We start from the raw sequence: 25,417 nt of genomic DNA on the forward strand, positions 1-25,417 counted from the left end.
TCAAGAATCCAACTTGCCAGTAATCCAGTCCGAGATCCGGTATCTGGGATCAGTTTGTCTTGGATTTTCATCGCAGCGAGCCAACTGTGACGCCAACAGAGGGGGATCATAATCAGCCAACAATCGGGTGATGTTCGTCTGCACACCCTTGGGGGTCCTTTTTAGTTGCACTTACCCATCGCATCGTTGGTCTGCCGTGGGGACATGCCTAGTTACGAGCGAGATTCCAAGATCCGTCATGTCACTGTGCAGGACTTCTAGAGACGGAAAGAGCTCCTACCCATGGCTGGTCCATCGTTCCCATTTGCGTGACGATTCGGGACATTTGCTTGGTAGTGAGCCCGTCGCCGATCATCGTGCTCATACGACAGGCCCTGGAAGCCATCATCCGTCTCGTCTTACTCGGTCGCACAACCTCATTCGATCCCCGCTCGTTAATCAAGTGCAATAATTCCTCTAGATCTGATCACGTCGCGTCTGGTCAGTCAGTTGACCTCTCCAATCTAATCGCTTTGCGAGATCCACACCTGAAACGTCCCAACTGGTGTTCCCTGAGACGGGCTGGGCCAGCAGTTGTACCCGACTGCCTACTCCGGCAGATTCATCAACCCGGACATTAAACCCGTTGAGCTCTAAAATATCCAAATGCTCCATCACTGTTATTTCTTCCACCGCGGTCAAACCCAATACCTTGGGGCTTTTATAAAAAAAAGTCAATCACTGAGGCTATTAGCATGGCGAGACGACTGGTAGAGTAAACTGATTTCTTACATTAAAAGCCTCTGACCGGTGAGTTTGGTTTCCCTCTGTAATTTCTCAAAGTTGAATTTTTCATCGCTGGCATGCTGATCAACGATGAACAGATCATCTGCCGAGTTCTTATCATCTAGTCGACGAACGATGATAAAGCCCAAGTTAAACTGGCCAATGATTTCCATGTGCTCGAAGTCGGCTTTCTGCACGTTTCGGCTCAAGGTCGTTTCGGCTTCTGCTTCACTTTGATCCAAGCCGGCTCCTTGGAGTTCGCTATCACCGCCGCTGGTTGTTCTCGTGTCGAAGGCTGACTGGCGGTGTTTACAAGCTTCCCATGCCTTCACAATGTCTTCTAGTTGAACGGATGCGTCGACGACAGAAGGTTCTTTGGAAGGGATGACTTCCTTCTCGCGCACAACGCGCAGCGTACTACTATGAGATGTCTGGGGTTTCATGTGAACCACATCAGGCTTCTGACCCACCCGAGCTGTATCAAGATTAGAACTGGCGTGATTTAAGGCGAGACTCGCGGGGGAAGTGGGTAGCTGCAGTTGTTCTGTTTCTTCAGCGATATCATCAGAGGTCTCGAGAGGCTCGAGAGGCGTAGGACTAGATGCACCTTGCAAGTTCCGTTGATCAGGCTCAGCATCCAATTCATCTTCCATGTCGGACTGAGAAAGTTGATCGGCCTCAGTCATCCGCTCATCCTCTTCATTCTCCTTGTCGCTTTGGGCCTGCACAGGTTTGGCATGACCGCCGCCTAGAGTGAAACGCTGGATATTATTCCTCATGCGCTCCGAGCTGCTGACCGTTTTTTTCTTATGAGACGAACTTCCTTTGGAGGAGTGAGTAATTCTGCTTTTGGTATTCCAGCTGGCGCCTGATGTGGAGAGAGTCATTTGGACCAGCTTGCGGGGGGTTTCGGAACTTGGATCCCTCAAGATACTAGGAACCCAATCCGGCTTCTCAGATGGAAGCTTAGAGGTCGTGGCAACGTTCGGCTCGTTGGAATCAGAGTCATGCGCAAGGTCTTTTCGTGGAGTAGGTTCTGGCGAGTTTTCAGGTACGGTAGCTGGGAGAGCAGAATCTTCAGGCGCACTAACAGCCAGCTCTTCATTTGGAGGTTCGGCTAAATGAGACAAGGACTGGTCGGCGAGTGTGGCTGGAGGTGGGGAATGAGATATAACCTGGGAGAGAGTGACACCACCCTCGGCTACTTCGGAGGGAATCTTGGCTGTGCTGACACCTTGAGGGGAGACGGGTGGTTCATCGAGTCTGGGCCTCTTATGATCTGGAGACTTCAAGCTATCAAGGGGTTGACATTCTATCTCGCTTGGATCGGGTTGATCTTGGTCGGATGCTTCGTCGGCGGGTTGCACAGCCGGGTTCTTGCGCTTTGACAAAGTAGGTTGGGTAAGAGTCATTTTGAGAGATGGCGGGATGGCAGTATTTGAGGTAGACGTGAGCTGGGATGCAGAAAATGTGGACCGGTAAGGCTGACAGAACAAATCGAGAGCTTCCTATGGCCGAGGATGTATCGTGAGCAAATGATATGTGCAGCAAAAGATTCAAACGTCGCACCCGCAAAGCTTCGATCAAATTGCTTTCGCTATGGAGGAAAATAGACCGCTTGTTGGGATCTATGTTCAGATCATAAGCGTCCGGTGGCAAGATGAAGTCTGCCAAGATCACAGGATACTGATTGGTGTTGAATTGCTTGTATGCCTCGTTGACACATTTCGAAATCTGTTGGGCGAAACTCTCAATTTGGATGGCAGGAATGGAAGGCAGAAACTACGCTTACTTTTGATGGAGTGAAGGGCCGTCCGTTGATGTAATAGAACTGGCGATCGGGTGAGTTCCGACCTTGACCATGTGCAGGCCGAGACATTAAACCTTTGACCACAACTGTCGTTCCTAAGCTACACATTCCTAGATCAGCAACAAGAATTCAGCACCAGAGCCTGGATATCGGGCTGGCTCACTCTTCAGAGCTGGAATCTAGAGGCAATCCAAGTGCTCGTAGCACCGTACGGTCCGGCTTGACTTGAAATTTGAGGTCAAGATCGATCATCAGATTACAAGCTTTGGGGGTGAAGATATTCGAAAAGTTTTGCTTGATTTGACTGTTAGACTTCGTCTGGAATTGGAACGTTTTGCTTCTACGGATTCAACGATTTGAGACGTCAGATCCTAACCCATCGCTTGAGATCAATTGAGGGCAAATACCCTTTGGCTGGGTGATTAGAAACATTGAGACAGAGGTTCGTAGATATAAGTCCATAGGCTTGCAGCCAGGTTTGAGCATGCGCAAAATGTTTCTTGTAATCCTTAGAAAACTGTTTCCGCCTGACGGGTAGGTTATGAAACAAGGATTGGACGTTGACCGTGGTTCCTCTCTGAAAGGATGTGATGGTTGTTCAGGGTTTGATGGTTCAAGTAGATCAAATGAAAAAGAAGATGCCTACAGGACGCGAACAGGTCTTTTTCGAAGTCACTTTTCCCATTTTATCGAATTCCAACATCCATCCTCGCGGCTCGGTTGCAGCTGTGGCCGATTGGACGGTGACCTATGTGAGACACGAGAAAATAATCGATGAGCCTGTACACAAGGTTTTGAGAAGTAAGGAAAAGGTACTAAGTGGACTACTGACTTTGGCAAGTGCGCAAAGACTGCTGAGAGCCTCCCCTCGAAAGCCAAAGGTCTTGACTTGAGCCAGGTCCTCGAAGCTTGAAAGTTTGGATGTGTGATGGTTCAATCCTGACGCATTGATCAATATAGTCGCAGCAGTCGGTGTCCGAGGGAAGCCAAAGAAACAGATGAGCTCGATGGGGCTATCTCCAGTCATTCAAGCGTTTGCGATGTACCAACAGTGTCCAGATCATCTTCGCGTATCCCGGTCCCGTTGTCTGAAACTTCGAAGGCTTCCAGCCCGTAGTTTTTGAACTTGACGTCTTGCAATGGGCACCCAACCAGAGTAAGATTCGGCTCCCAATCTCGGATTCGCCCATGCATGGGCTTGCTCACCGATTATCGTAGCACCTGCGTCGAGACTGTTTTCGACTAATTCCTTGACGGCAGTCTGCAGATCGACGACGACCTGACTCGACGTGATTTTCTGGATCGAATGGGAGTCGATTGCTACGCATGAAGGTCGGTCAGTTGTCCAGTTTCCAGTCGAAGAAAGTAGGTGAGGTGGCATGCTTACCAACGATTGATGCTGCTCCTTGGGAGCCAGATGAGCCCGACATGGTATGTGGTGGTGGCCTCGGCTCTCGGCTTGCCGCCTGTGCCGGGTTTCGCGGGCAGCCTGCCCAGCAGCGGAATGCCGCGCACAACTGCAACCAGCCAGCACGAATCCCGCGAACATCACTTCCTGACTGCCAGCAAGCCGCGTGAGTGTATCTTCTTCTTCTCTTTGCTCCTGCCATGGCAACTGATGCATGATAACAGTTTCTTCTGAATAGGAATGGCAAACGGGCTGGACCTTCCGCGGGAAGTGTTCGACATAATCTTTGCGCACCTTACCACCACAGTACCTGGCGAACTGCGACACCACCAGGCCGAACGTATCATGGGTACGGCATCTCATTTGCGGCTCGTTTGTCGACAATGGGCGGACTGGTTATACGAGTCTCATCTACACCGTAGTTTATCGTTTGGATCCCATTCGGCCGCGGTCGAATTAGCTGACTCCATTCGGCAACGCTCGGAACTTCGTCCACCGCCCGTCTGCAAATACTTGGAGATCGACCACTTGTGGCCTTGGCCCCGAGATACTCTGCCCTTGGCAGCCCATGCTGACACGGCCACTTCTGAGACTCTGGAAATATTACTCAAGGTATTTTCGGATACGATCGTCACGCTGGATATCAAATTTTATGATTTCTTTACGCTCCCGAGCCGAACAATTGATATCATTCGACGGATGCCAAACCTGCGTAATTTTACATTCGGAAACTCACGATGGTGGAGTGGACATGATGATTTTCCTGCAACCGATCCTGGTTGCTTCAACGCCTTGATGATGGCCACTCCTGGGCTCCAGTCACTTCGGCTGGACATTCCTGTTTGCCTCCGACTCGAACCAGGTCTTCCAGCTATCACTTATCTGGACATCCTACCTGCGCCAGATGAAAACCAAGAAATCCTTACGAGTCTTTTGGTTGCACTCAAGCCCACCCTGAAAGTACTTTCACTGCGATATAGAGGTTCGGATTACGACACACAGCCTCTTTTACCAGCTTTTGAAACGATCAGAGAAACGCTAGAAGGTCTCTCTGTGCAGACATCCAGCTTTTTAACACCAATCTTCAACCTCCACTTCCCCAAGCTACGAGTGGTCTCGGTTCACTCCTGGCGTGGTTCAATCACCGATTGGTCGACTCAAAACATGTTTTTATACGCTCCAATCCGGGTCCTTGCTGTTAGCTCATGTACGACCAAGGCGCTCGCGCCGGCGGATCCTCTTACCGACACGGACACGTTCGCAAACCTCTCCAAGTTGGAGCAGTTGGTCTTTTGCACAAGTCATACTTCTTTTCGACCACCACCAAGTCTTCTGAGTGCCTGCCAAGCACGTCGTATCAAATGTGTTTATCTTGATCGTAGTGACATGCCTTTGATCATGGCGAAATGTCCTTTATGATAGCAAGTTTCCACCTTGCACCATATGGCAAAATTCTTGTATCAGCATCAATCGCAGGAAAAAACACTAATTTGCAACTTTCCTTGGTTATGACCAGAAATTGTGAATGCCTGAAAATCTTCCCAGTTGAAAAAAACATCCCTTAGTTTTCTTCCAGCAGTAGACTCTGTATTCCTCAGCAATTTTGTCTTGTCTTCATAAAATCCCCGCGTTCATACATACTTCTTTCTCCAGCCGAAGGTTCCATGCATCTACCTATCAGCAGTACCAAAACTTTCTTGAAAGAGGAAAACAGCGCATGTCCAGCGTAGAGTTTCACTCCTGCCCGGCGAGCCTTACTGGCCTACAGCCACCCGCACTCTCACGCTACTACAGTGACTACCTAAATGTCCACATGTTCATTATAATGTAAGTTGAGAGCACACATCAAAGGTTTCAGCCCGGCCTGTAGTATCTACAGTCCAACTATCAGATTAGCTTTCATCAGTTGCCATATAAAACAATAATAAAAGTGCCCGGGTAAATTGGTTGTTGCCTTATGATCATTAGTCATCAAGTATTTTTATCTTACAATTTAGTCTGCCAATCAGATACAGACAAGACCCTTAAAAAGCCCCCGACAGCATAGTATTACCATCCGACAACAAAAAAGTGCAAGAAAAAAGAGGGGGGGGGGGATGGGCGGAAAGTTCACGAAATATATGCGTAGCGATCTTGCGGAGCGCTTTGGATGAGTAAGGATGAGTACCTTTTGATTTGTCTGTCTGAGAAAACTCAATACAAACACCAAGAAAAACAATGCAAGTCAAATTATTATGGGGTTATGGGTGAATGTACGTCGAAAGATTAGGCCCATTCCTCGTCCAAGAATCTTTTGGAAGCGATCTGTATAAACCAAGAGAGTAGAGAGGCCAGACCCCATCAATCAATGAGTCAGCCAACCAAGCCAAAAAAAAAAAAAAAGGATGGGGGCAGAGGAGGGAAGGGGTACCTCATAGATCATTTTAGAGCGGATGTACTCCATATTTTCTTGCCCGAAATCGAACAGCGTTTCTCTTTCTTTGCTTGGAGGAAGGTCGGTAATTGCGGATTGGTTGGGCGGCCGAGTGGTCTTCTGGGTCGTTGACCAGTCCCGACTCAGACAGTCCATGAATTGACAGACGAAGATCCCGCAATCAAACGAGTTGTTTTGTTGCGGTATGTCCTTTTTGGTTCCAAAGAGATGTGTTGGCAGGCCGAGGGAAGACAAAGATAATCAATTTTCTGTTTTCTGTTTTTGGCTGACAATACTGTGAATATATGGTAGGGTTAGGGTTCAGTCGATTGACGACTCTACTCACCTCGTAGAAGCAATCCGGCCAATCAGAGACATCGAGTGTAATTTTCTTTTTGGCAAGAGCTTCATTGACGATATAATCTCTCAAATTCTGCATCGCACAACCGCAAAAACAAGCCCTAGTCAATCAACTGTGAGAAAAGGAGGAGGAGAGGAGGAAGAAAGACAGAAGAAGAGGGACTGAACAGCCAGGACGGATTGATTGGGGTTGCTCATACTGTCAAAGTACTCGAACCGTTTACACCGCAGATTTATCGCCGCACATGTCCAATGGGCATTCTTGATATTGATTGGGAAGATAATCACGTCTTTCTGCAGCAAATCGGTCTACGAAAAACGTGTCCAAACACCCCAAATTAGTGCGAGGACGAACAAGGGATAACTGGGAGACAAGCAATACCTTTTTCGACCACCGTTTCACACCATCGTATCCATCTTTATCATACTTGCCCATAAAAAAACTGTTGAAGCAATGTACTCTCAGGAATCGCTCCTGGTCGGGAAATTCTTCGGGGTGCTTTTCGTATGCGAGCGAGCGGTTGTTTATCAACACCGTATAGAACGTCACAATCTCGTCGTTGATCCATTGTCGGGGACGTAGTTTCCGGATATCACGGGCTTCGCAATTAGCGCCTGGCAAATCAGATATCTGTCCAGGCTGTTGTAAAATTTTTTGTACCTATAATATATACATTTATATGTATGTCTTCCTCATTGTTCAATTCCCTTCATCCCGCATGTGATAGGCTTTGGGCAAAGGCCACTCACATATGCTTGTTTTTCATCATCCAATGCTTTCCGCCATTTGCGCGCCTTCTGCTTCTTGACTAGACCAAATGTTTCATCCAACTCTTTTTTCCGTGCCTGAAGATAATCGAAGGCAGGTAAAGCAGGTTCCGGTGGCCGAGGCCTGAAGATTCACATTTCGACGCGTCAATTGAGGCTGATCATGTATGCATATGTAAGTGAGACTCTGACGTTTCTAGGGTCGCATTGGCTGTTTGTAGTATGCTGCTTTGAAAGTCTTTCGTGCGTGCGGTGGTGGATGCGGACTAAGTGATCGCCAATGATTGGTCGCACCCAGAGGATTGTCAGAAGGAGAGGACGCTTGCTTCAAGGTTGGATGTATGTACTGACAAGTTGGTTCCGTCCACGGACCTGTTGGATTTGGAGTCGAGTTTGGTTATCTTCACCTACATATTCCAAAAAAGAAACCAATGTTGGTGATGTATATGTCCGCTTTTGACGTAACATCAGAGATGAGTGCGAACCATTTAGTAGTTTGAGATCATCCTTGTATTTCGTGAACGACGTATTACTCGCGGATTCTACAAAATGTTCGGAGCGGTGTGAGTATATCTTAAAATTTTTGACGCGGTGAGAAAAAGAGAGATTTTATAGCACAGCGACCTTGATTGAAGGCCGAAGCGACCTGTGCGAGTGCAAATTGTTGGGAGGCTGGGGAGACGAAGGCCAGATGAGATGTATTACAAGGGTTTGCGCCGACTTTGATGAGGGTTACTACTTTGTTAGCGAAAGCTTTCGACTTGTCCCGTGCGCGTAGAAGGGGTATTCTCCTTTCCTGAGGAATCGTTGACCTTGAGAATGAGAAAGGGAAGGGGAGTGCCGGCAATGTGGATTTTTTCTGCCCGTCTTTCTCGGCCATATTGGTGTTGCTGTTTGTGTTGCTAGGCGTTGTTGCTTGGATTGGGCTGGATGGAGGTGGGCTCGTTTCGTGGGTGGTAAAGCTGTTGTTGTAGATGGATGAAGTCCTCCGCCGGACTCTCTTCTGGGGGTGTTTGCTGTTGATGTTGCTTCGTTTGGTGTGTTTCCTGGCGGTTTGTTCGTCTGGAAACTGCTCGAGCATCTCGGTGCCAGCTGGAGTGGTGTTGTGGTTCCAGGTGGGAGTCTGGGGCCTGGGCTGGGCGGGGATGGAAGCCGAAGAAGGAATATGCACGCCGCCGAGCCGACTGCCCGACTCGGCCGGTTCGGTCGCTGTAGCCTGTCGCCGGCCCCCGTAGTCCCGCGTCCCGGGATTAATGGTTTAACATTAAGCGGACCGATGCCCCCACCAATTTTTTTTTTTGGCAGCATTCCTCCCCTCCCCCGAGCTGTCAACAAAACACAGGTACCAATTGACCTGGATTGCTTGGCTCTTTAAGCAATTGGCGCCGAGCAAGAGCCAAGCAATGACCTGCAATCATCCAACTGTGTCTCCTTTTATACTCTCCCCCATACCTCAATTGTGCCGGACACAAATAATTAATTTCCTTTTCCCCTCCCACCTTTGCACACATCAACCTTCCCCTTTTTCTCTTTTCCCCGTTCCACATGCAAGTGACCCCCCCAAAAATGGGAAACTGAGCCCCTTTTCAAAACTCATAATTTTATTGTGCCGCCGGGATTGGATTCTTCTCCGATGTACTCTGAGGTCGTGTCCAGGATAGGGTCATCCCCGAACCTGATTAAGTAATTCATCCCTTTGTCCAAAGACCTCAAGCCATTTCCACCTCTATTTGTACCTAACCATTCTCAGCCTGACAACTTTTCCGGCGCCCCTCCGAGTCTGCCCGGTTGCTTATCCTGTCTCTCCCATGCAGACAACACAAGTTGGTCGTTCCCAGATTGATACCAATGACCGGCCCGGAGACCTTGCCGTTAGATGACCAAAGATGAAAGAGACCACTGAAGGTTACCTGACAAAAGATGTTAAACACGCTGGTCAGTAGCTGCTTCTCTTCTGATCTGAAATGCCTTTACCTGGTCACCAAGCCCTTTCTGTTTTTTTTTTGCTTGCAGTTAACACCGTCCCTGCCTACTTCAACAACACCCAGCAGCAAGCAAACAAGGATGCCGGTGCAATTGCCAAGCTGGATGTTCTCCGTGTTATCAACAAACCCACCGCTGCTGCTTTGGCATATGGTCTAGATTGAGAAGAATCACGGTTGATCGCGGTCTACGACCTTGGAGGCGGTACCTTTGATTTGTTGATTCATGTATCAAAATTATGAGATCAGTCAGCGGCTACACAGGGCGGCGTAGCCGCTCTTAAACCCTAGTACATACATAAAAGGCTGTGACCCGGGCCTTGGGTCGAGGCATCAAACCCTGAGCCACGCTGCCCAACCCGAACCCCAATGCCCCGAGGCATATGTATCAACTTTTTGCAATCAGCAGGCTTGCGGGACCAGGGGCAAGCTTAAGCAGCCTCTCTGGAGGTGTTGCAGTGGCAACACTGTTTTACACTTGTCTACAGACAAAGTGCAGACAAGTAGTAACCAGGCGGGTATATAATTTTGGGGAAAAAAGGCCGAGTTGATTTGTTGATCTAGGAGGGAAGGCTTTTGAGAGAAATGCCAGGCATGTGTACAAAAAGTTGATGTTATTATCCAACCCTGGTTATCAAGATCTGTTCAATGGATCTCTGAATTCAAAAAGATATGTTGGTTGACTGTTGGTTGCGGAGCTGCTAAATTCTCCTGCCTACTTTGATATTATTTCTGAGGCAGTGACACTGCAACAAACGGGTAAAAAGGGTGGGTATTATGGCACATGTTTTTGCTGGTCAACTTCTCCCTGGTATTATCATGTGAAAGTGTCAACTCATGAGGGTGGAAACTTTAAGAAGAGACCCTTGATTGCTTGCTGCTTGCTCCAGTGAATCCAGCTTTGCTTGCCGTTGAGCCTCTGCTTGTTATTGAGCCTCTTGCCTTTGGGTGTCTTGGCAAGTGAAATATTTGTGAGCTATGAGAAAATTTGATTAGATTTCTGTGTGCATTACAAAGGATCAAAGGAAAAATAAAACTCACCAACAGCAATGATGGTAGCTGAAACAGCAAGCGCAGCACATTTCACCCAACATGTCACTTGCTGGCTAGAGGGGGGGGGGGGGGGGGGGGGCTGTATGGGGGCTGTATGGGCAAGTGATCATTCTTTTTTCCTGGTGATATTATCTTGAAGGATGGAAGAAAACTTATTATAAAAAACTTGATCATACATATTGATACATATGTGTTGAGGAACCACCTGTATTAGCTTGTTAGAGATGGTTGGAAAGAAAATCACTGATCCAATTGATGTGGTTGATGGTGAGATCTGGAATTTTGTCTTTGATGGGGTGAAGGTGGTCAGCAAATTATAAAAGGAAGGTTTGGATGAAGCCAAATCACTTGACATTGTGTTAGCAACAGTATTCAACAGTAGTGACTTCCAATACAAGGTCGCTGTGGTGGTTGAGTCTGGCTCGGGGAGCCAAAGTGTCCAACGGAATTTCCTGGCGCACGGTGCCGCGGGGCACAAGGGCTCCGCAGGATCTTCAAGCAATGGAGCGCACATGCTAGGCGCAGAGCGTGCGGTCAAAAGTGGCGGAGCTGCGGTGTGCGGAGCAGAGCGGAATTTCTGAGTCCAGGCAGTCCAGCGCGGACTATCTAGAGTGGCGCGGTGATTGGGGGAAGCTGTGGCAGCTGAAACGGGCTACACCAGCGCTGGACATAGCTGGGGCTGAGGCAGCAAGTGGGATCCCAACCCCGGAGGCTAGACAGGGGCCTGGATGATGGATGATCAGGAGTTTGGCAGCTGTCTATGGCGAGTGGTGGAGGCACAGATGACAACATGGGAGTGGAGGCAGGCAGTGTGCGTGGGATGGGAGGAGGATTTCTATTTGTTATTTCTTTTTCTATTGGGTTATGAAATGCGGCTATCTACAGTGGAGCGGTAGAGATTTGTTTATATAGAGAGGGGGATGTCCCTTCCTGCAGATTTGGATCTCCTCATGCTATCTTCTATGGACTTTTGATTGATTTACAGATTCTTACTCTAATTTCTGCGGGATGTGATTGCAGAGAGTCTTGATTATGGTTTCTTGTGTGTATCTTTCTTTCATGGCTATCACTTGTGGTGTTTTATGGTGTTTTATCTTAGTTTTACGATTTATTACTATTATTAATATCATTGCTCTGGTCATTTCAGGACTTCTTTGCCTTTTGTGGAGTTCATTGCGCACTCATGCTACACCAAGTTTGGAGTTCCCTTGACCACTCAGGTTTATCTTGCGTAGAAGAGGTTCCCCTCCGGTCATTTCATACCGGAGGACACCTGTCTTCTACCACACCCCGTGTGTCTCCAAGTCTGGGCGGGAATTGATTGGAAGGTTCATTGTATTGGAAATTTGAAATGGAAAAAACAATACAGATGTGTATTGATATGGAAAAGTGAGGGATGGGACAATGCTAGTCCATCCAAGGCAAGCAATTCCCATGGTGGCCTAGCCTGCTGCATATGCATGGGCCTCTCCTCACACATCTCCAGCATTCCTATTTTCACTGTCCAAGCTCAAGTTGGTCTGGCCAACCATTGAGGACCTGGCGGCACTTTTTCAGAAATCAAGATGCAGACATTGAAAGCAAGATTCAGGCAAACCACTTATTCCCTTGTATGCCATTGCAGTTTAACATATGTGGGTACGGTGGCATTTGCAATAGTGATCACAAGGCAGTTGGTTGGTTGACGGCAGAAAGGATGGACCCAAAAGCCACAATCCTTCATATGTATCCACAAAGCTGACAAATTATCAAGAATCTAAGCAAACAAAACCCAACCACCGCTGAGGATCCAAACCCCGGAAAAACTCTCAGAACCACTTCACCAAAAGCTATCAATTGAATCCCCTGCAACTCTTTTTTGGACCATCTGTGAGGGCAGTCACACAACACTTTTACCCTTCCAGCGCTGCCGCCGGCCTAGCACCAGACGGAGCTCCATAGCGGGGCTTGCAGGAATTGAGCAGGGAATCAAGCAAGGATTCAAGAAGGGAATCCAGGGAATCAAGCAAGGAATTGAGAAAGGGATCAAGCAGGGAATCAAAAAGGGAATTGAGCAAGGAATCAAGAAGAGAATTGACCAGGGAATCCAGCAGGGGATTGAGCAAGGAATCAAGAAGGGAATCCAGCAGGGAATCAAGCAAGGAATCAAGAAGGGAATCCAGCAGGGAATTGAGCAAGGAATTGAGAAGGGAATTGAGCAAGGAATCAAGAAGGGAATTGAGCAGGGAATCCAGCAAGGAATTGAGAAGGGAATCCAGCAGAGAATCAAGCATGGAATTGAGAAGGGAATTAAGCAAGGAATCAAGCAAGGAAACAAGAAGGGAAATCAAGCAAGGGGTCAAGAAGGGAATCCAGCAGGGAATCAAGCAGGGATTCAAGCAACGAATTGAGAAGGGAATCCAGCAGAAAATCAAGTAAGGAATCGGGAAGGGAATTGAGCAAGGAATCAAGGAGGGAATCCAACAGGTAATCAAGAAGGGAATTGAGCAAGTAATCAAGAAGGCAATCAAGCAACAAATTGAGAAGGGAATTGAGCAAGGAATTGAGAAGAGAATCAAGCAACAAATTAAGAAGGGATTGAGCAGGTAATTGAGCAAGGAATCAAGAATGGAATCAAGCAGGGAATCAAGCAAGGAATCAAGAAGGGAATTTGAGCAAGGGGTCAAGAAGGGAATCAAGCAAGGAATCCGGAAGGGAATCAAGCAAGGAATCAAGATGGGAATCCAGCAGGGAATCAAGCAAGGAATCAAGAAGGGAATCAAGCAGTGAATTGAGCAAGGAATTGAGAAGGGAATCAAGCAAGGAATCAAGAAGGGAATTGGGCAAGGAATTGAGACAGGAATTGAGCAGGGAATCAAGCAAGGAATCAAGAAGGGAATCATGCAGGGAATTGAGAAGGGAATCAAGCAGGGAATCAAGCAAGGAATCAAGAAGGGAATCGAACAAGGAATTGAGCAGGGAATCAAGCAAGCAATCAAGAAGGGAATTGAGCAGGGTGTCTGTTGAAATTATAGTGTTACCGGTCTCTCCCTCTTCCGCTTTCCCTTCCCTGTCACACTTGTCCTCTCCCTGTCACTCCCTCACTCCCTCCAGATCACATATGCATAGTTCCCCTTCTGTCCCACATTCTGGCCCCTCCACTTGTAATAGCTCATATATCCATGGCTTAGACAGAAATAACACTCATCTGCTTCTGTGCACATTTCCCTGAGGTCTCTACAGGATACAACCTCTTGTAGCGTGTGTGCTTTTCCGCCACGCAAGCTAGCAGCTTTTGGCCCTCCTAGAGGGCTCCCTTGGCCCCTTTTTGTTGTCTCACTCAGAGCCTATCTGAGCTTGTTGTTCCTCAGGCCCTTCCTCCCTTCGTCTCAGCCTCGACCTCCAGTCATAGCTTCAACAGTGTCAAGCAGGGAATTGAGCAAGGAATCAAGAAGGGAATCCAGCAGGGAATCGAGCAAGGAATCAAGAAGGGAATCAAGCAGGGAATCAAGCAAGGGATCAATAAGGGAATTGAGCAAGGAATTGAGAAGGGAATCAAGCAGGTAATTGAGCAAGGAATCAAGAAGGGAATTGAGCAGGGAATCAAGCAAGGAATCAAGAAGGGAATTGAGCAAGGAATTAAGAAGGGAATCAAGCAGGGAATTGAGCAAGGAATTGAGAAGGGAATCAAGCAGGGAATTGAGCAAGGAATTGATAAGGGAATCAAGCAGGGAATCAAGCAAGGAATCAAGAAGGGAATTGAGCAAGGAATCAAGCAGGGAATCAAGCAAGGAATTGAGCAGGGAGTCAAGCAGGGAATTGAGAAGGGAATCAAGCAAGGAATCAAGAAGGGAATCCAGCAGGGAATCAAGAAGGGAATTGAGCAAGTAATCAAGAAGGCAATCAAGCAGGGAATCAAGCAAGGAATTGAGAAGGGAATTGAGCAAGGAATCAAGAAGGGAATCAAGCAGGGAATCAAGCAAGGAATGAAGAAGGGAATCAAGCAGGGAATCAAGCAAGGAATCAAGAATGGAATCAAGCAGGGAATCAAGCAAGGAAGCAAGAAAGGAAATTGAGCAAGGGGTCAAGAAGGGAATCAAGCAGGGGATTGAGCAAGGAATTGAGAAGGGAATCAAGTAGGGAATCAAGCAAGGAATCAGCAGGGAATTGAGCAAGCAATCAAGAAGGGAAACAAGCAGGGAGTCAAGAAGGGAATCCAGCAGGGGATCAATCAAGGAATCAAGAAGGGAATCAAGCAGTGAATCAAGCAAGGAATCAAGAAGGGAATTGAGCAAGGAATTGAGAAGGGAATTGATCAGGGAATCAAGCAAGGAACCAAGAAGGGAATTGAGCAGGGAATCAAGAAGGGAATCAAGCAGGGAATTGAGCAAGGAATCAAGAAGGGAATCAAGTAGGGAATCAAGCAAGGGATCAAGTAGGGAATCAAGAAGGGAATTGAGAAGGGAATCAAGCAAGCAACTGATGTACTCTTAGCAGAACTTGAGGGCAAGACAGCTGACGAGATGGGTCAAGTGATTGCCCAGATGAGGGCCTCCAAGCGGAGGCATGTCAACTCCTGATGGCCTATTCAAATACCTTGTCCAACTGTTCAACACCAGATCACCAGTAACTTCGCTCATCATCAGTTAATCACATCTATTCTATCTTGGACCCAACTTTCAGGCCTTGACCTCCTCATATTTTTGATTCATATCTCAGACTCCATTAATCAGCTTCTCTCTGACCTATTGTACCTCAAACCCAAACCTCCTTGTCAGTCATCAATTGGAATGAACCCTCTGCCGTTTGAGTTATCTGGAAATCATTGGCACTGTCCTTCAGACTTAATCAGCCCATCTTCCTTGACCTCCCTTTGGAATCAGTCTTTTTCCTGCTCAAGATTCCAAGTCACCAGATCTCTTCCCACACACAATTGGGCCCTCTCTCATGCTCTGGCAGATGAAGCCATGTCATGCCCTGTGATCTTTGCAAAAGACCCAATCAAATTGCCGCCTGCAAAAACAACCCGCTCACCAGATGATGATGTCATCATCTTCCCTCTTTAACAACCATGCTGCTTGGCAAAACTTCCCCTAGCGATCCAATGGTAAAGCGCCAACGGACTTCAACCTTGCCACGACTAAGCCTAACAAGCTTCCTATCATCTCCACTCAACAAGATCTTACCCAAGAGTAAGTTCAATTTGCCATTGTTCTTTGAGCCTGTCTGTGTACCTATGATTTTGATTTCATGGCTGTGTACAGGACTGAAAAATTTTTCAACAGCTTTAAGTCCACGCTCCGCAGATCTCCCAAAGCACCGTGGTTGGAACTCAGCTTTGACTTATCTCGGGTTGCAGGTGTGCACCCGTGAAGCTTACCTTGCAAGAATTCACACCTTGGAACCTGCTGTAAGATAGTTGTCTCTACCACTAGGTCAGGATTTGTTACCTCCATGTCTTTCATTGAGCTTCAACTTTTGCTCCTCTCCCTCTCATCAAGGGTCTCTTCTGAAAGGTTCCATCTTCATGAGTCAACACTTTCATATGATAATACCAGGGAGAAGTTGAACAGCAAAAACATGTGCAAAAATACCCATTGTTTTACCCGTTTGTTGCAGGGTTGCTGCCTGAGAAATCATATTTAAGTAGGCAGCCCAATGCACTTAAATCAATACCAGATATCCTGAGTGGGATATCCAGGATACCGTGTATCCCAAAGCACACCCCTATTACGGAGTGTGATTTGGCAAATTCCTATTACGGAGTGTGATTTGGCAAACTCATATTAGGGAGTGTGATTTGGCAAACTCCTATTATGGAGTGTGATTTGGCAAACTCCTATTATCAACACTGGGTCGCTACGCTACGCTACGCGTTAGCGTAGTGGCAAAAAGCGCCCATCTATTTTGCATAGCATTAGCGCGCTGTTAGCGCCGCTACGCTGCGCTAATTTTCAGCGGCGCTAACAGCGCGCCAATTCTTTGTTAGCGTTAGCGCGCCGCTACAGTCGCTACGCTACGCTGCGCTGCGCTACAGCGCTTTTGCCGGAAAAAAGGCCCTTTTTTACCGCTAAAGGCGTTGTAGCGCAGCGTAGCGCGCGCTCTTTTGCGCCCTGCATGCGTATCGTTAGCGCAATTGCGCGCATCTGCGCTAACGCTACGCTATCAGCTAAAATAGCTGCGCACCGCGTGCGCGTAGTGTCAATTGCGCTAACGCTACGCTAAAAAATAGCGCATTTGCGCTGCGCTACGCTACGCTAACCGCTATGGTTAGCGTAGCGACCCAGTGTTGCTATTATGGAGTGTGCTTTGGAAAACTCCTATTACAGAGTGCGCTTTGGCAAACTCCTATTACGGAGTGTGCTTTGGCACACTCCTATTACGGAGTGTGCTTTGGCAAACTCCTATTACGGAGTGTGCTTTGGCAAGCTCCTATTACAGAGTGTGCTTTGGCAAACTCCTATTACGGAGTGTGCTTTGGCAAACTCCTATCATGGAGTGTGCTTTGGCAAACTCCTATCATGGAGTGTGCTTTGGCAAACTCCTGAGTCCTATCATTGAGTGTGCTTTGGCAAACCCCTATTACAGAGTGTGCTTTGGCAAACCCCTATTACAGAGTGTGCTTTGGCACACTACTATTGCAGAGTTTGCTTCGGCAAGCTCCTATTACAGAGTGTTCTTTGGCACACTCCTACAATGGAGTGTACTTTGGCACACTCCTACAACGGATTTTACTTTGGCAAACTCCTACAACGGATTGTACTTTGGCACACTCCTACAACAGAGTCACATCTGTATTATTTTTTTACATTTCAAATTTCCAATACCATGAGCCCGCCAATTGAAACCCACCCAGCCTTGGAGACACACACGGCCTTGGATTGGAATTCACTACTGTTGAATACTGTTGCTAATGCACTGTTAAGTCAGTTGGCTTCATCCAAACCTTCCTTTTATAATTTGCTGACCACCTTCACCCCATCAAAGACAAAATTCGAGATCTCACCAACAAACACATCAATTGGATCAGTGATTTTCTTTCCTACCATCTCTCACAAGCTAATCCAGGTGGGTCCTCAATACAATGTATCAATATGTATGATCAAGTTTTTTATAATAAATTTTCTTCCACCCTTCAAGATAATATGCTTTTTGCGCTTGCTGTTTCAGCTACCATCATTGCTGTTGGTGAGTTTCATTTTTCCTTTGATCCTTTGTAATGCACACAGAAAGCTAATCAAATTTTCTCATTGCTCACAAATATTTCACTCGCCAAGACACCCAAAGGCAAGAGGCTCAACATCAAGTGGAGGCTCAACAACAAGCAGAGGCTCAACAACAAGCGGAGGCTCAAAGACTAGCAAAGCTGGAACTTCTGGAGCATCTCACAGGCAAGATGCTATCTAGTCTACAAAAGCTGGAGCAGGCTGTTGGTGAATTGAAGATTATCCAGGACACAAGGATATGACTATTTGTAAGTCATGGTGCCTTATCAAACATAAAAAGATTAAGATAAATTTCAATCTTGTATCATCTGCAAGTGTTGACTGCAGCAGCTCACTTTATGAGCCCTGCGTCTTGCTGGACAATGTTGCAATGCTTGAATCAGTCTAGCTTCACATTAGTAGTACTATTCCTTTTTATTTGTTTTCTTCATCCACTATCCCACTTTTTCCTTGTGTAAATTCTTTTTACTGTACATATTCCCTCCTTTTTCCATTGCTTCTTTGAATTCTATATTGTGGAACTACTCAAAGGGGGGAATAGAGCTGGGAAGGGAGATGGATAGCAACACTAGTACAATGTAAGCTATGCAAGGGTGCTGGTGAAGCTACCTTCCTGACTAATACTGGGGGGATTAGAGTAACACTAAGAAAAAGAAGAAAAGGTGTGGCTGATTTCTACTTGATCTTAGGAACTAGTACTACAAGCTTAACTACTGTTTGGCTACTGAGGATGAGAGGATGGGGGTAATGATTGATGAGGGGGAAGCAATGGTAATGATTCAATAGCAATGGTGAGTTCAGAGGGTCAATGGGAAATTTTCAATAGCAATGGGTTCAGGAGCAATAGCAATGATTTCAATAAGCAAATAGGTGATGAGGAATTTCTACTATAATTTCTGCATACCTTACAAGTGAGGGGGAAACAGTCTGTCTTATGTTCAGCTGAAGGATGAGCAATCAAGAGGAGTTCTGGATATGGGAAGAAAGATTTTACAAATGGGGAAGATGATGTGAATATAGTAACAACTTGTGATGATGAGCACTACTGAAAGAGGTAAGCACAGATCCAATGATGTAATGTGTACAATTGGCATAGTACATGATGAGAAATGTATTTAAAGGGTTTAATATGTGAGAAGATATCTGTAAAAGGAATTTACTATAATGATTTAAGTAAGTTACTAATGAAATGAGTGTTTGAAGACTGTAGGTTTTCTGTAGATCTTATATCCTTTATAACTATTGAACCATTGAAGAGAAGGGGGTACCATGTGTGAGTGACTATAGGTGAAATGAGGCGTAGAATCTGAATATGCAATAATAATGAAGTATTTGTGAAGGGCTATGGGTTAATGGGCAATGTAATTGATGAAGATATGTAAAGAGAAGATACTAAAATACTACTTGTGGCTTGGGATGGAGCACCACAATATATGTATTCTTTGATCTCAACTAGAGAATATCAACCGGAACCCGTTTGGCGGTACCCGGCACCCGCAGGCGGGTACCGCCCGCACCCGCCAGGTGGTGCCAGGTGCCCGTTTTTTTGGAAAAAGCGGCGGTACCCAGGTACCGCCCCCAAGTACCACTTTACCCCGCCGGGTTAATCAGGTAGCCCTTGGACCCCCGGCCCTTACCCTGCTTTGAGCTGCCCTTGATGACTGAAAATAGACCGGTCATCAAGGACGGCCCAGGTGCAATCATTGAGGGGAGTAACAACTCCCCTTGATGACAAGTGTGTACTGGTCGTTGGGGGAGTACCCTCAATGACAATGACCAACCTGTTTGATGACCAGAACAGGTTGGTCATTGCTGTTCTGGTCATTGAGAGATCCTCCCCTTGATGACCGACCTGTTTCGGTCATTGAGGGGAGGAACTTATGATGACACATCCATTCCGGTCATCAAGGACCCCCCTTGATGAAAAAAAGCCGGCGGGTACCGCTGGTACCCGCCTAAAAGACCTGTGGTACCCGCCAGGCAGTGCCGGGTGCCTGTTTTTGGCAAAAACTGCGCGGGTACCGGCGGTGTAAACGGTACCCGGGTCCGTTTTGACATTCTCTAATCTCAACCAACACACTCATTCTCAATATCCCTTTTCTAAAGGCCCCCATGCTGATGGAGTAGATGTGTAGTCCACACAAATCTTCACCAAACATCCACCTGGGCTGGCCTTCTCTTTCCCGCTGCCTGCATTTGGGGATCTCCAAGATTGCAAGTTTGCACTTAGCCACCACCACTTCCCGGCACCATGAACCTGAAGGGTCATTGCCACTTGCAATGAGAGAGACAATGTGGTACACCCTGAGGAAAAAGGTTTGGGCATGGTGCACACAACTCACTCTCCTGAAAAGCCCACACATTTCAAGGGTTTGACTCTGGAGATGCCCCACACATGTTTTTTTGCAGTTCATCCGCTTGGCCAAGTTGGGTGAGCTTTCAATTTTTATGTACCAAGGTGGAATGCTATTACATATCTGCCGCAAACACCTGTGTCGATCCAATTCTTCGGCTTTAAACCAAAGATAAATTTGCTATTATCTTTGGTTTGGAATCGATGGGAGGGCGGAGCTGGATGGAGCTGATTGGAGCTGGCCTGGGTAATAAATTTTCCCAAACAGCCCTATGCAGAAAATTGTCATAGCCTCTCTGCTGCAAACCAGGTAATAGGCATGTTGCTGGTTTGATCCCCCCTGTCCCCATCCCCCATTTGGGGGATAGGGGGCAGGATTTTGAGGGCAGGTTTAGGGGTTAGGGGTTAGGGATTATGGATTAGGGGGGATATGAAAAAAAAAACTTGGGCAATACTGGTCAGAAGCGTGTGGTAACCTTGTTTTCCGCGGCTCTGACACAGCTCCTCCCAGCTCCATCCAGCTCTGCCCTCCCATTGGTTCCAAACCAAAGATAATAGCAAATTTATCTTTGGTTTAGAACCAATGGATCAAATAGCCATGTCTTGCCGCAACAACCATAAGATAAACTTGAGCTTATCACTTCCATATTCACTGAGATCTTATGTTTTTTCTCTCTACCCTTGATGAGCAATCCCACCTTTTTTCTCCAGTATTCACCCTTATGTATGTGGCCGCACAGCTGATTCCATATGAGTGATTGCTGAGCACTCCGCTGATGGTCCGGGACCAAATAACTTTCATTGATGGGCGGAAAATACACCTTCCCTAAAAATACCATTCCAAAAATCTACCAAGTACTGCTCAGCAAGAAAATCCCACTGAGTTGTGAAATACAAAAAAAAAGAAAACTTTCCTTATTTGGCGCAAGTCTGTTTGTTTACATACAGTTTTGTTGGGGCTCATGCTTATTGTAATCCGCCTTTTCAGGGCAAAGAAGAAATTGATTGTTGTTTGTTTGACACAGCTGTTACAGACTGGTTGTTCTGGCTTTGCTGCTCATGCTCAAATATCATGTCGTCTTGTGCATTCATCCACAAGTTTTCAGTGTTGCCTTGAAATAGCAACTTGGCCAATCTCTCAAGCTGGTGGGCCTTTTTTTTTCTGGAGTCTCCCTCCGCTTATACAAGCATCTGCCAAAATCTGCCAGAAACACCAGAAGTGTGAACAGAGCTCTTCACAGTTGCAATTCAACAACTGTGGATAAATTTTTTATCCTACTAGTGGTCAAGCTGATCATTCCCAAGTGAGCCAGCCGCACATCGCTCCATTCAGTCATCTCCTCCCCCAGGGCCACAGTCCACTTGACGATTGACTAAAGGGGACTGCACACTTCCTCCTGTGCCCATGGCTCCCTCAATTTGTCCGGACAAGCCATTCAAAAATCTACGAGGCAAATCATTCCTTACTTTCCCTCCTTAAACCATCAGTATATCTTCTGCATCCCTGTCCCAAGGGTTTCCTAATATTGCCATTGGACCTTTGTATTGCCAACCTGACATCTTTCATCCACCTCCAACCAACCTTTACAAGATGTTGCAATCTAAATTGTTTCTCCTGCTCACGTCCTTGATAAGCCAACAGTAAGTCGCTCCTCCAACTCCCAGTGCGCCGCCAACAGTGCAAAACATTGGAGGCTCCGGAACACCACCAGCACCTACTAGGGGAAAACGCGGCGCAAGCACCGCGCACTCAGTGATAGGAAAGGTGGAGAGCTTATGGGTGAGAGCAACTGGGGCTGTTTCAGCTTCAGGTTGATCCTGGTGTCCCAGGAAATACATTGTATAACATAGCATTTGAGGTAGTTGTTGTATATATACATGTGCAAGATATCATAGACAATGGAAAAAATCCTGCTGGACTGGTTCACTCACGCTTGTTCTGGCTAGGTGTGTGGCTCCTTGGCGCACCTCCTGATGACGTCAAGACTTACTAAATTCATTGTGGAATGCGGCCGTGTTGGCTGGGCAATAATTCCTATCAAGAGGCCTGCAACAGACGTTACCCGCAAGAGGGCGACGTACAGTTGGCTGTGGCTGAAAACAGCGCATGGGAGGTACACCAGTACACCACAACTTTTGCGAGTGATTGTCCCTGTGACTTGTTGATCTTGAGCGCAAACGCCATTGAGACCAGAAATTGGAACCGGCTGAACAATACGGCATGAGAGGCATTAGCTTTGTGTATGAGCTTAATCTTGGGGATGTTGCACATAGAGCCAACCCGCGATCCGTTAAGTATGGTGCACCTGAGCCCATTGGGGGTGATGTCTTCTGTCAAAAGCCTGGTACTGTTTGGCAACCCCGCGGCCAGGTCGAGGTTGCGGAGTAGGATTACGGGCATGCCTACCTTAAGTTGGAGAGTAACTGCTGGCAGGCCAGTGTGGAACTACTCTTGGGATGAATAGAGCTGGAGAGGGAATGGTGCTTTAATGGGCTGCCTCTCTGGGAACAAGAAAAAGATATAAGAGTGTGGACTCTTATGGAAAGGTGTGACTATAGAGGATTCTTGAGGTATGTCTTGAGGGTTAATTTTCTACTAATCTAATATTTTGTACACAGATAACAAGCTTGTCCAATATAATTTATTGGCATAAGCAAGGCTAATGACAGGTGACCAGTGATCTGAGTTACTTTGACAGGATCTGATGGGGAACAAATGAAGAGGAAAACAACCCAGTTTATATACACAAGAAAGAAGAGCCATGAGGAAACAAGGATAACCTGAAGGGAAGCATAGAAAATTCTACTTCTATAGGATGAAACAGCCATGTGGTCAGAGTAGTGGGTCAAGGAGTCACATGATGGTGTAATAGTGGGTGGGGATGAAGCCATCTTCTGGGGGCTATGGTGCAATCTTCCTAGTTGGAGGAGGGGATATGTGAGACATAACAGTGGTAGAATATTCTATGATCTAAGATAGGAGGAGTTAGAAGTTTCAGGAAGTGTTTCAGGAAGAAGTAATCTAGGGATATAAGATAGGAGGAGTCAGGTGTTTCAGGGAGTGTTTCAGGAAGTAATAAGCTAGGTGGGGTTTGGGGCTATATCTAGTATAATGTGTATCATGTTGGGTTTGGAGGTTGAAGGGTTTCAAGGGTGCTTATACATCTTTGAGCAAATGGTTCTAAGGAAACACTAGAAGAAGGGGGTAACATGTGATCTGGGTAGATGTTTGACACTAGGGAGAGGGTTTATCCAAGAGAGGGGGGCTGTGGGAATAGGAAATACTATTATCCAGAGTATGACCATTGAGTGGGGATGTTGAGGGGCTTGGGCTTTGCTGACAAGGGGTCCATAGGTATATGATTTAGTCTTGAGGTGTGACAGCCTTGTGATTGATGGTTGCTGGTTTTCTGGCTAGATCAGGATTGGCTTACCACATGGGGGATTGAAAAGGTGTGAAGGACTTCTTTGTTCACTCCATCCTCCTTGTTAATTCCATCCATCTCCGTGGCCATGGCGTCAATCAAGAGGAACTCGACAAACCTCCCCGGCAGGTGCCGGGAGCAAACCTCCTTGATGCCCAGAACATCCCAATGGAGCGGGGCCAAAATCAGACGTGAGCCGTAATAATTGATGTTGGCGGCTTGATTGCAATAGTGCGGAAGGTGGAGATCGGGGTAAACAGTAGTGGCAACATGGTTGGAGACAGCAGTCTCAGTTGGGTACTGTTGGATTTGGCACAATCCAACAGTACAACAAATGCGACTGTGTTGGTGAGTCCTCAATCCACCGCTGTGAAATTAAGAGGTGTTGTACTGTTGGATTTTGCAAAATCCAACAGTACGGGTGAGTCTAATGTAACTAAGTCCCTCTCTATGTGGAGGGGGGACGCTGTCCCGCAGGGACCCTCCTTTGGAGGTTGCTTTGCTCCCCCAAGGAGGAGGGACTTAGCTAAGTTAGGGGTGAGTCCTCAATCATCCAATGTGACAATAAAAAGCCCCTACGCCTGGCCTGGAAACACAGCTTAAAGAAGCTTTTCTGTACATTAAGTTTTGGATCCACATTAGTGTTGAACCTTATCTGTAAAGAAAAGAGTCGGAATCAAGCACCCATTTATACTGTGCTGGGGACTATAAACATGTTCTGGACCCTCCCTTTTCAACACATGAAGCTATGTTGTCTGGTGCGGATTGGTCCTTGTTTTTGACTGGGATCCACTGGGTGAAGTCATCATAGTAGCCTCAACTTTGAGTGAGTGTATGATCTGACACGGGAGCAATGTGGTTCACAGGAAGGTGAATCTGGAATTACAATCAAAAGAGTGGCATTTTAAAAATTATGTACAAAGAGAAAGATGACTTGAACAAAGACGTGCACCAAGCAAAAGGGAAATTGAGAGAAGGGGAAAAAAATGGCCAACAGTATCTACAAAAACTATGTGAACAGCTAATCACTATGTACATTGATGGGCAGAGCTGAGTGTTGCTAGTGCTGGGAGACCTTCATTTGCTTGCGGGCGTGATTTATGATCTCAGCCGGAGTACGCTGTTTAGGGTAGGTGTTGACAAAATGGTTGTCACCATTGTCGTGAGAAGACTGAGGTAATTCACCATCTTCTCTTGCAGAGGGCCAGGCCAGTGGGACAGGAGAGAAGCAAGGTTGACTTATAGGATTCAAACTGTTGGATGCCTCAGGGTGTTTGGGAAGGTTTGTCAATGGTTTTTTGCTTGTCGACGGAGTGGGCAACTGGATTTTGCTGAGCGCAACCAAGCCGGGGCAACAACGTGTTGCTCTGCCCGACCAAGACGGTGTGGCACTGACTGTGCTCTGGTTGCCAGACGGGAAAGATAAGTTCAAGACCTTTGATGCACGTAATTGGTCAGCTTTTGCTCAAGCAACTTGGGTGTTAACAATGTGGCATACCTGAACTTCCCACATATTACGTTCAACACAGTAACCCCAGATGTACCCAGAGATTAGTAGCTCGCGGCCAAGCTTGTAAAGAAAATGGGTCTTACCCTGAAGACCATTGCCAGGCACAACGTACTTGACTTCGAACTCCGCCTTGTCTTTGTGCTGCCAAAAAGGAGAAATGTGAGTGGCAAGCGACTTGAATTTGGTTCATTTGACTAACAATGGAGTTGTAATCTCTATGCCTCACAATAACATGTGGCCAGATGAGCGGACTTGTGATCACTACCTGGATGTATCTTTTGGGGTGGGGGTGGTAGTCCTGGGGCTGATCATGGCATGAATTCATTGGAGATGACCCCATGTTACCATTCTGTGGGAGGACCGGG

At 46.8% G+C, this 25,417-nt stretch overlaps 7 protein-coding genes across 7 annotated transcripts; 4 read left to right on the forward strand and 3 right to left on the reverse strand.

Annotated features, from left to right (window-relative positions):
* PtA15_5A618 (uncharacterized protein) lies at positions 1-4,005 on the reverse strand (the record flags this gene model as incomplete). Its single annotated transcript, XM_053169398.1, has 14 exons — positions 1-84; positions 176-208; positions 281-462; positions 528-697; positions 772-2,273; positions 2,335-2,499; positions 2,558-2,675; positions 2,739-2,915; positions 2,983-3,152; positions 3,222-3,323; positions 3,408-3,514; positions 3,622-3,708; positions 3,782-3,895; positions 3,963-4,005. The coding sequence occupies 14 exons, from the start codon at positions 4,003-4,005 to the stop codon at positions 1-3; spliced, it is 3,054 nt and encodes a 1,017-aa protein (XP_053020599.1).
* Positions 4,006-4,079: 74 nt separating this feature from the next.
* On the forward strand, positions 4,080-5,402 carry PtA15_5A619 (uncharacterized protein; the record flags this gene model as incomplete). Its single annotated transcript, XM_053169399.1, has 3 exons — positions 4,080-4,149; positions 4,222-5,266; positions 5,366-5,402. The coding sequence occupies 3 exons, from the start codon at positions 4,080-4,082 to the stop codon at positions 5,400-5,402; spliced, it is 1,152 nt and encodes a 383-aa protein (XP_053020600.1).
* Positions 5,403-6,248: 846 nt separating this feature from the next.
* Positions 6,249-8,605, reverse strand: PtA15_5A620 (uncharacterized protein; the record flags this gene model as incomplete). Its single annotated transcript, XM_053169401.1, has 10 exons — positions 6,249-6,287; positions 6,394-6,606; positions 6,743-6,829; positions 6,925-7,065; positions 7,139-7,417; positions 7,507-7,648; positions 7,717-7,790; positions 7,876-7,931; positions 8,010-8,066; positions 8,149-8,605. The coding sequence occupies 10 exons, from the start codon at positions 8,603-8,605 to the stop codon at positions 6,249-6,251; spliced, it is 1,545 nt and encodes a 514-aa protein (XP_053020601.1).
* Positions 8,606-9,410: 805 nt separating this feature from the next.
* Positions 9,411-9,671, forward strand: PtA15_5A621 (uncharacterized protein; the record flags this gene model as incomplete). The annotated part of the gene is made up of 2 exons (XM_053169402.1): positions 9,411-9,459; positions 9,538-9,671. The coding sequence occupies 2 exons, from the start codon at positions 9,411-9,413 to the stop codon at positions 9,669-9,671; spliced, it is 183 nt and encodes a 60-aa protein (XP_053020602.1).
* Positions 9,672-13,166: 3,495 nt separating this feature from the next.
* On the forward strand, positions 13,167-14,614 carry PtA15_5A622 (uncharacterized protein; the record flags this gene model as incomplete). The annotated part of the gene is made up of 2 exons (XM_053169403.1): positions 13,167-13,324; positions 13,960-14,614. 2 exons carry the CDS (start codon positions 13,167-13,169, stop codon positions 14,612-14,614), a joined length of 813 nt encoding a protein of 270 aa, XP_053020603.1.
* Positions 14,615-17,366: 2,752 nt separating this feature from the next.
* On the forward strand, positions 17,367-18,006 carry PtA15_5A623 (uncharacterized protein; the record flags this gene model as incomplete). Its single annotated transcript, XM_053169404.1, has 4 exons — positions 17,367-17,463; positions 17,526-17,606; positions 17,709-17,726; positions 17,816-18,006. The coding sequence occupies 4 exons, from the start codon at positions 17,367-17,369 to the stop codon at positions 18,004-18,006; spliced, it is 387 nt and encodes a 128-aa protein (XP_053020604.1).
* Positions 18,007-24,602: 6,596 nt separating this feature from the next.
* Positions 24,603-25,055, reverse strand: PtA15_5A624 (uncharacterized protein; the record flags this gene model as incomplete). The annotated part of the gene is made up of 2 exons (XM_053169405.1): positions 24,603-24,977; positions 25,041-25,055. 2 exons carry the CDS (start codon positions 25,053-25,055, stop codon positions 24,603-24,605), a joined length of 390 nt encoding a protein of 129 aa, XP_053020605.1.
* Between the last annotated feature and the right edge of the window lie 362 nt (positions 25,056-25,417).

This window comes from Puccinia triticina, chromosome 5A, assembly GCF_026914185.1.
Source record: "Puccinia triticina chromosome 5A, complete sequence".
Lineage (NCBI taxonomy): Eukaryota > Fungi > Basidiomycota > Pucciniomycetes > Pucciniales > Pucciniaceae > Puccinia > Puccinia triticina.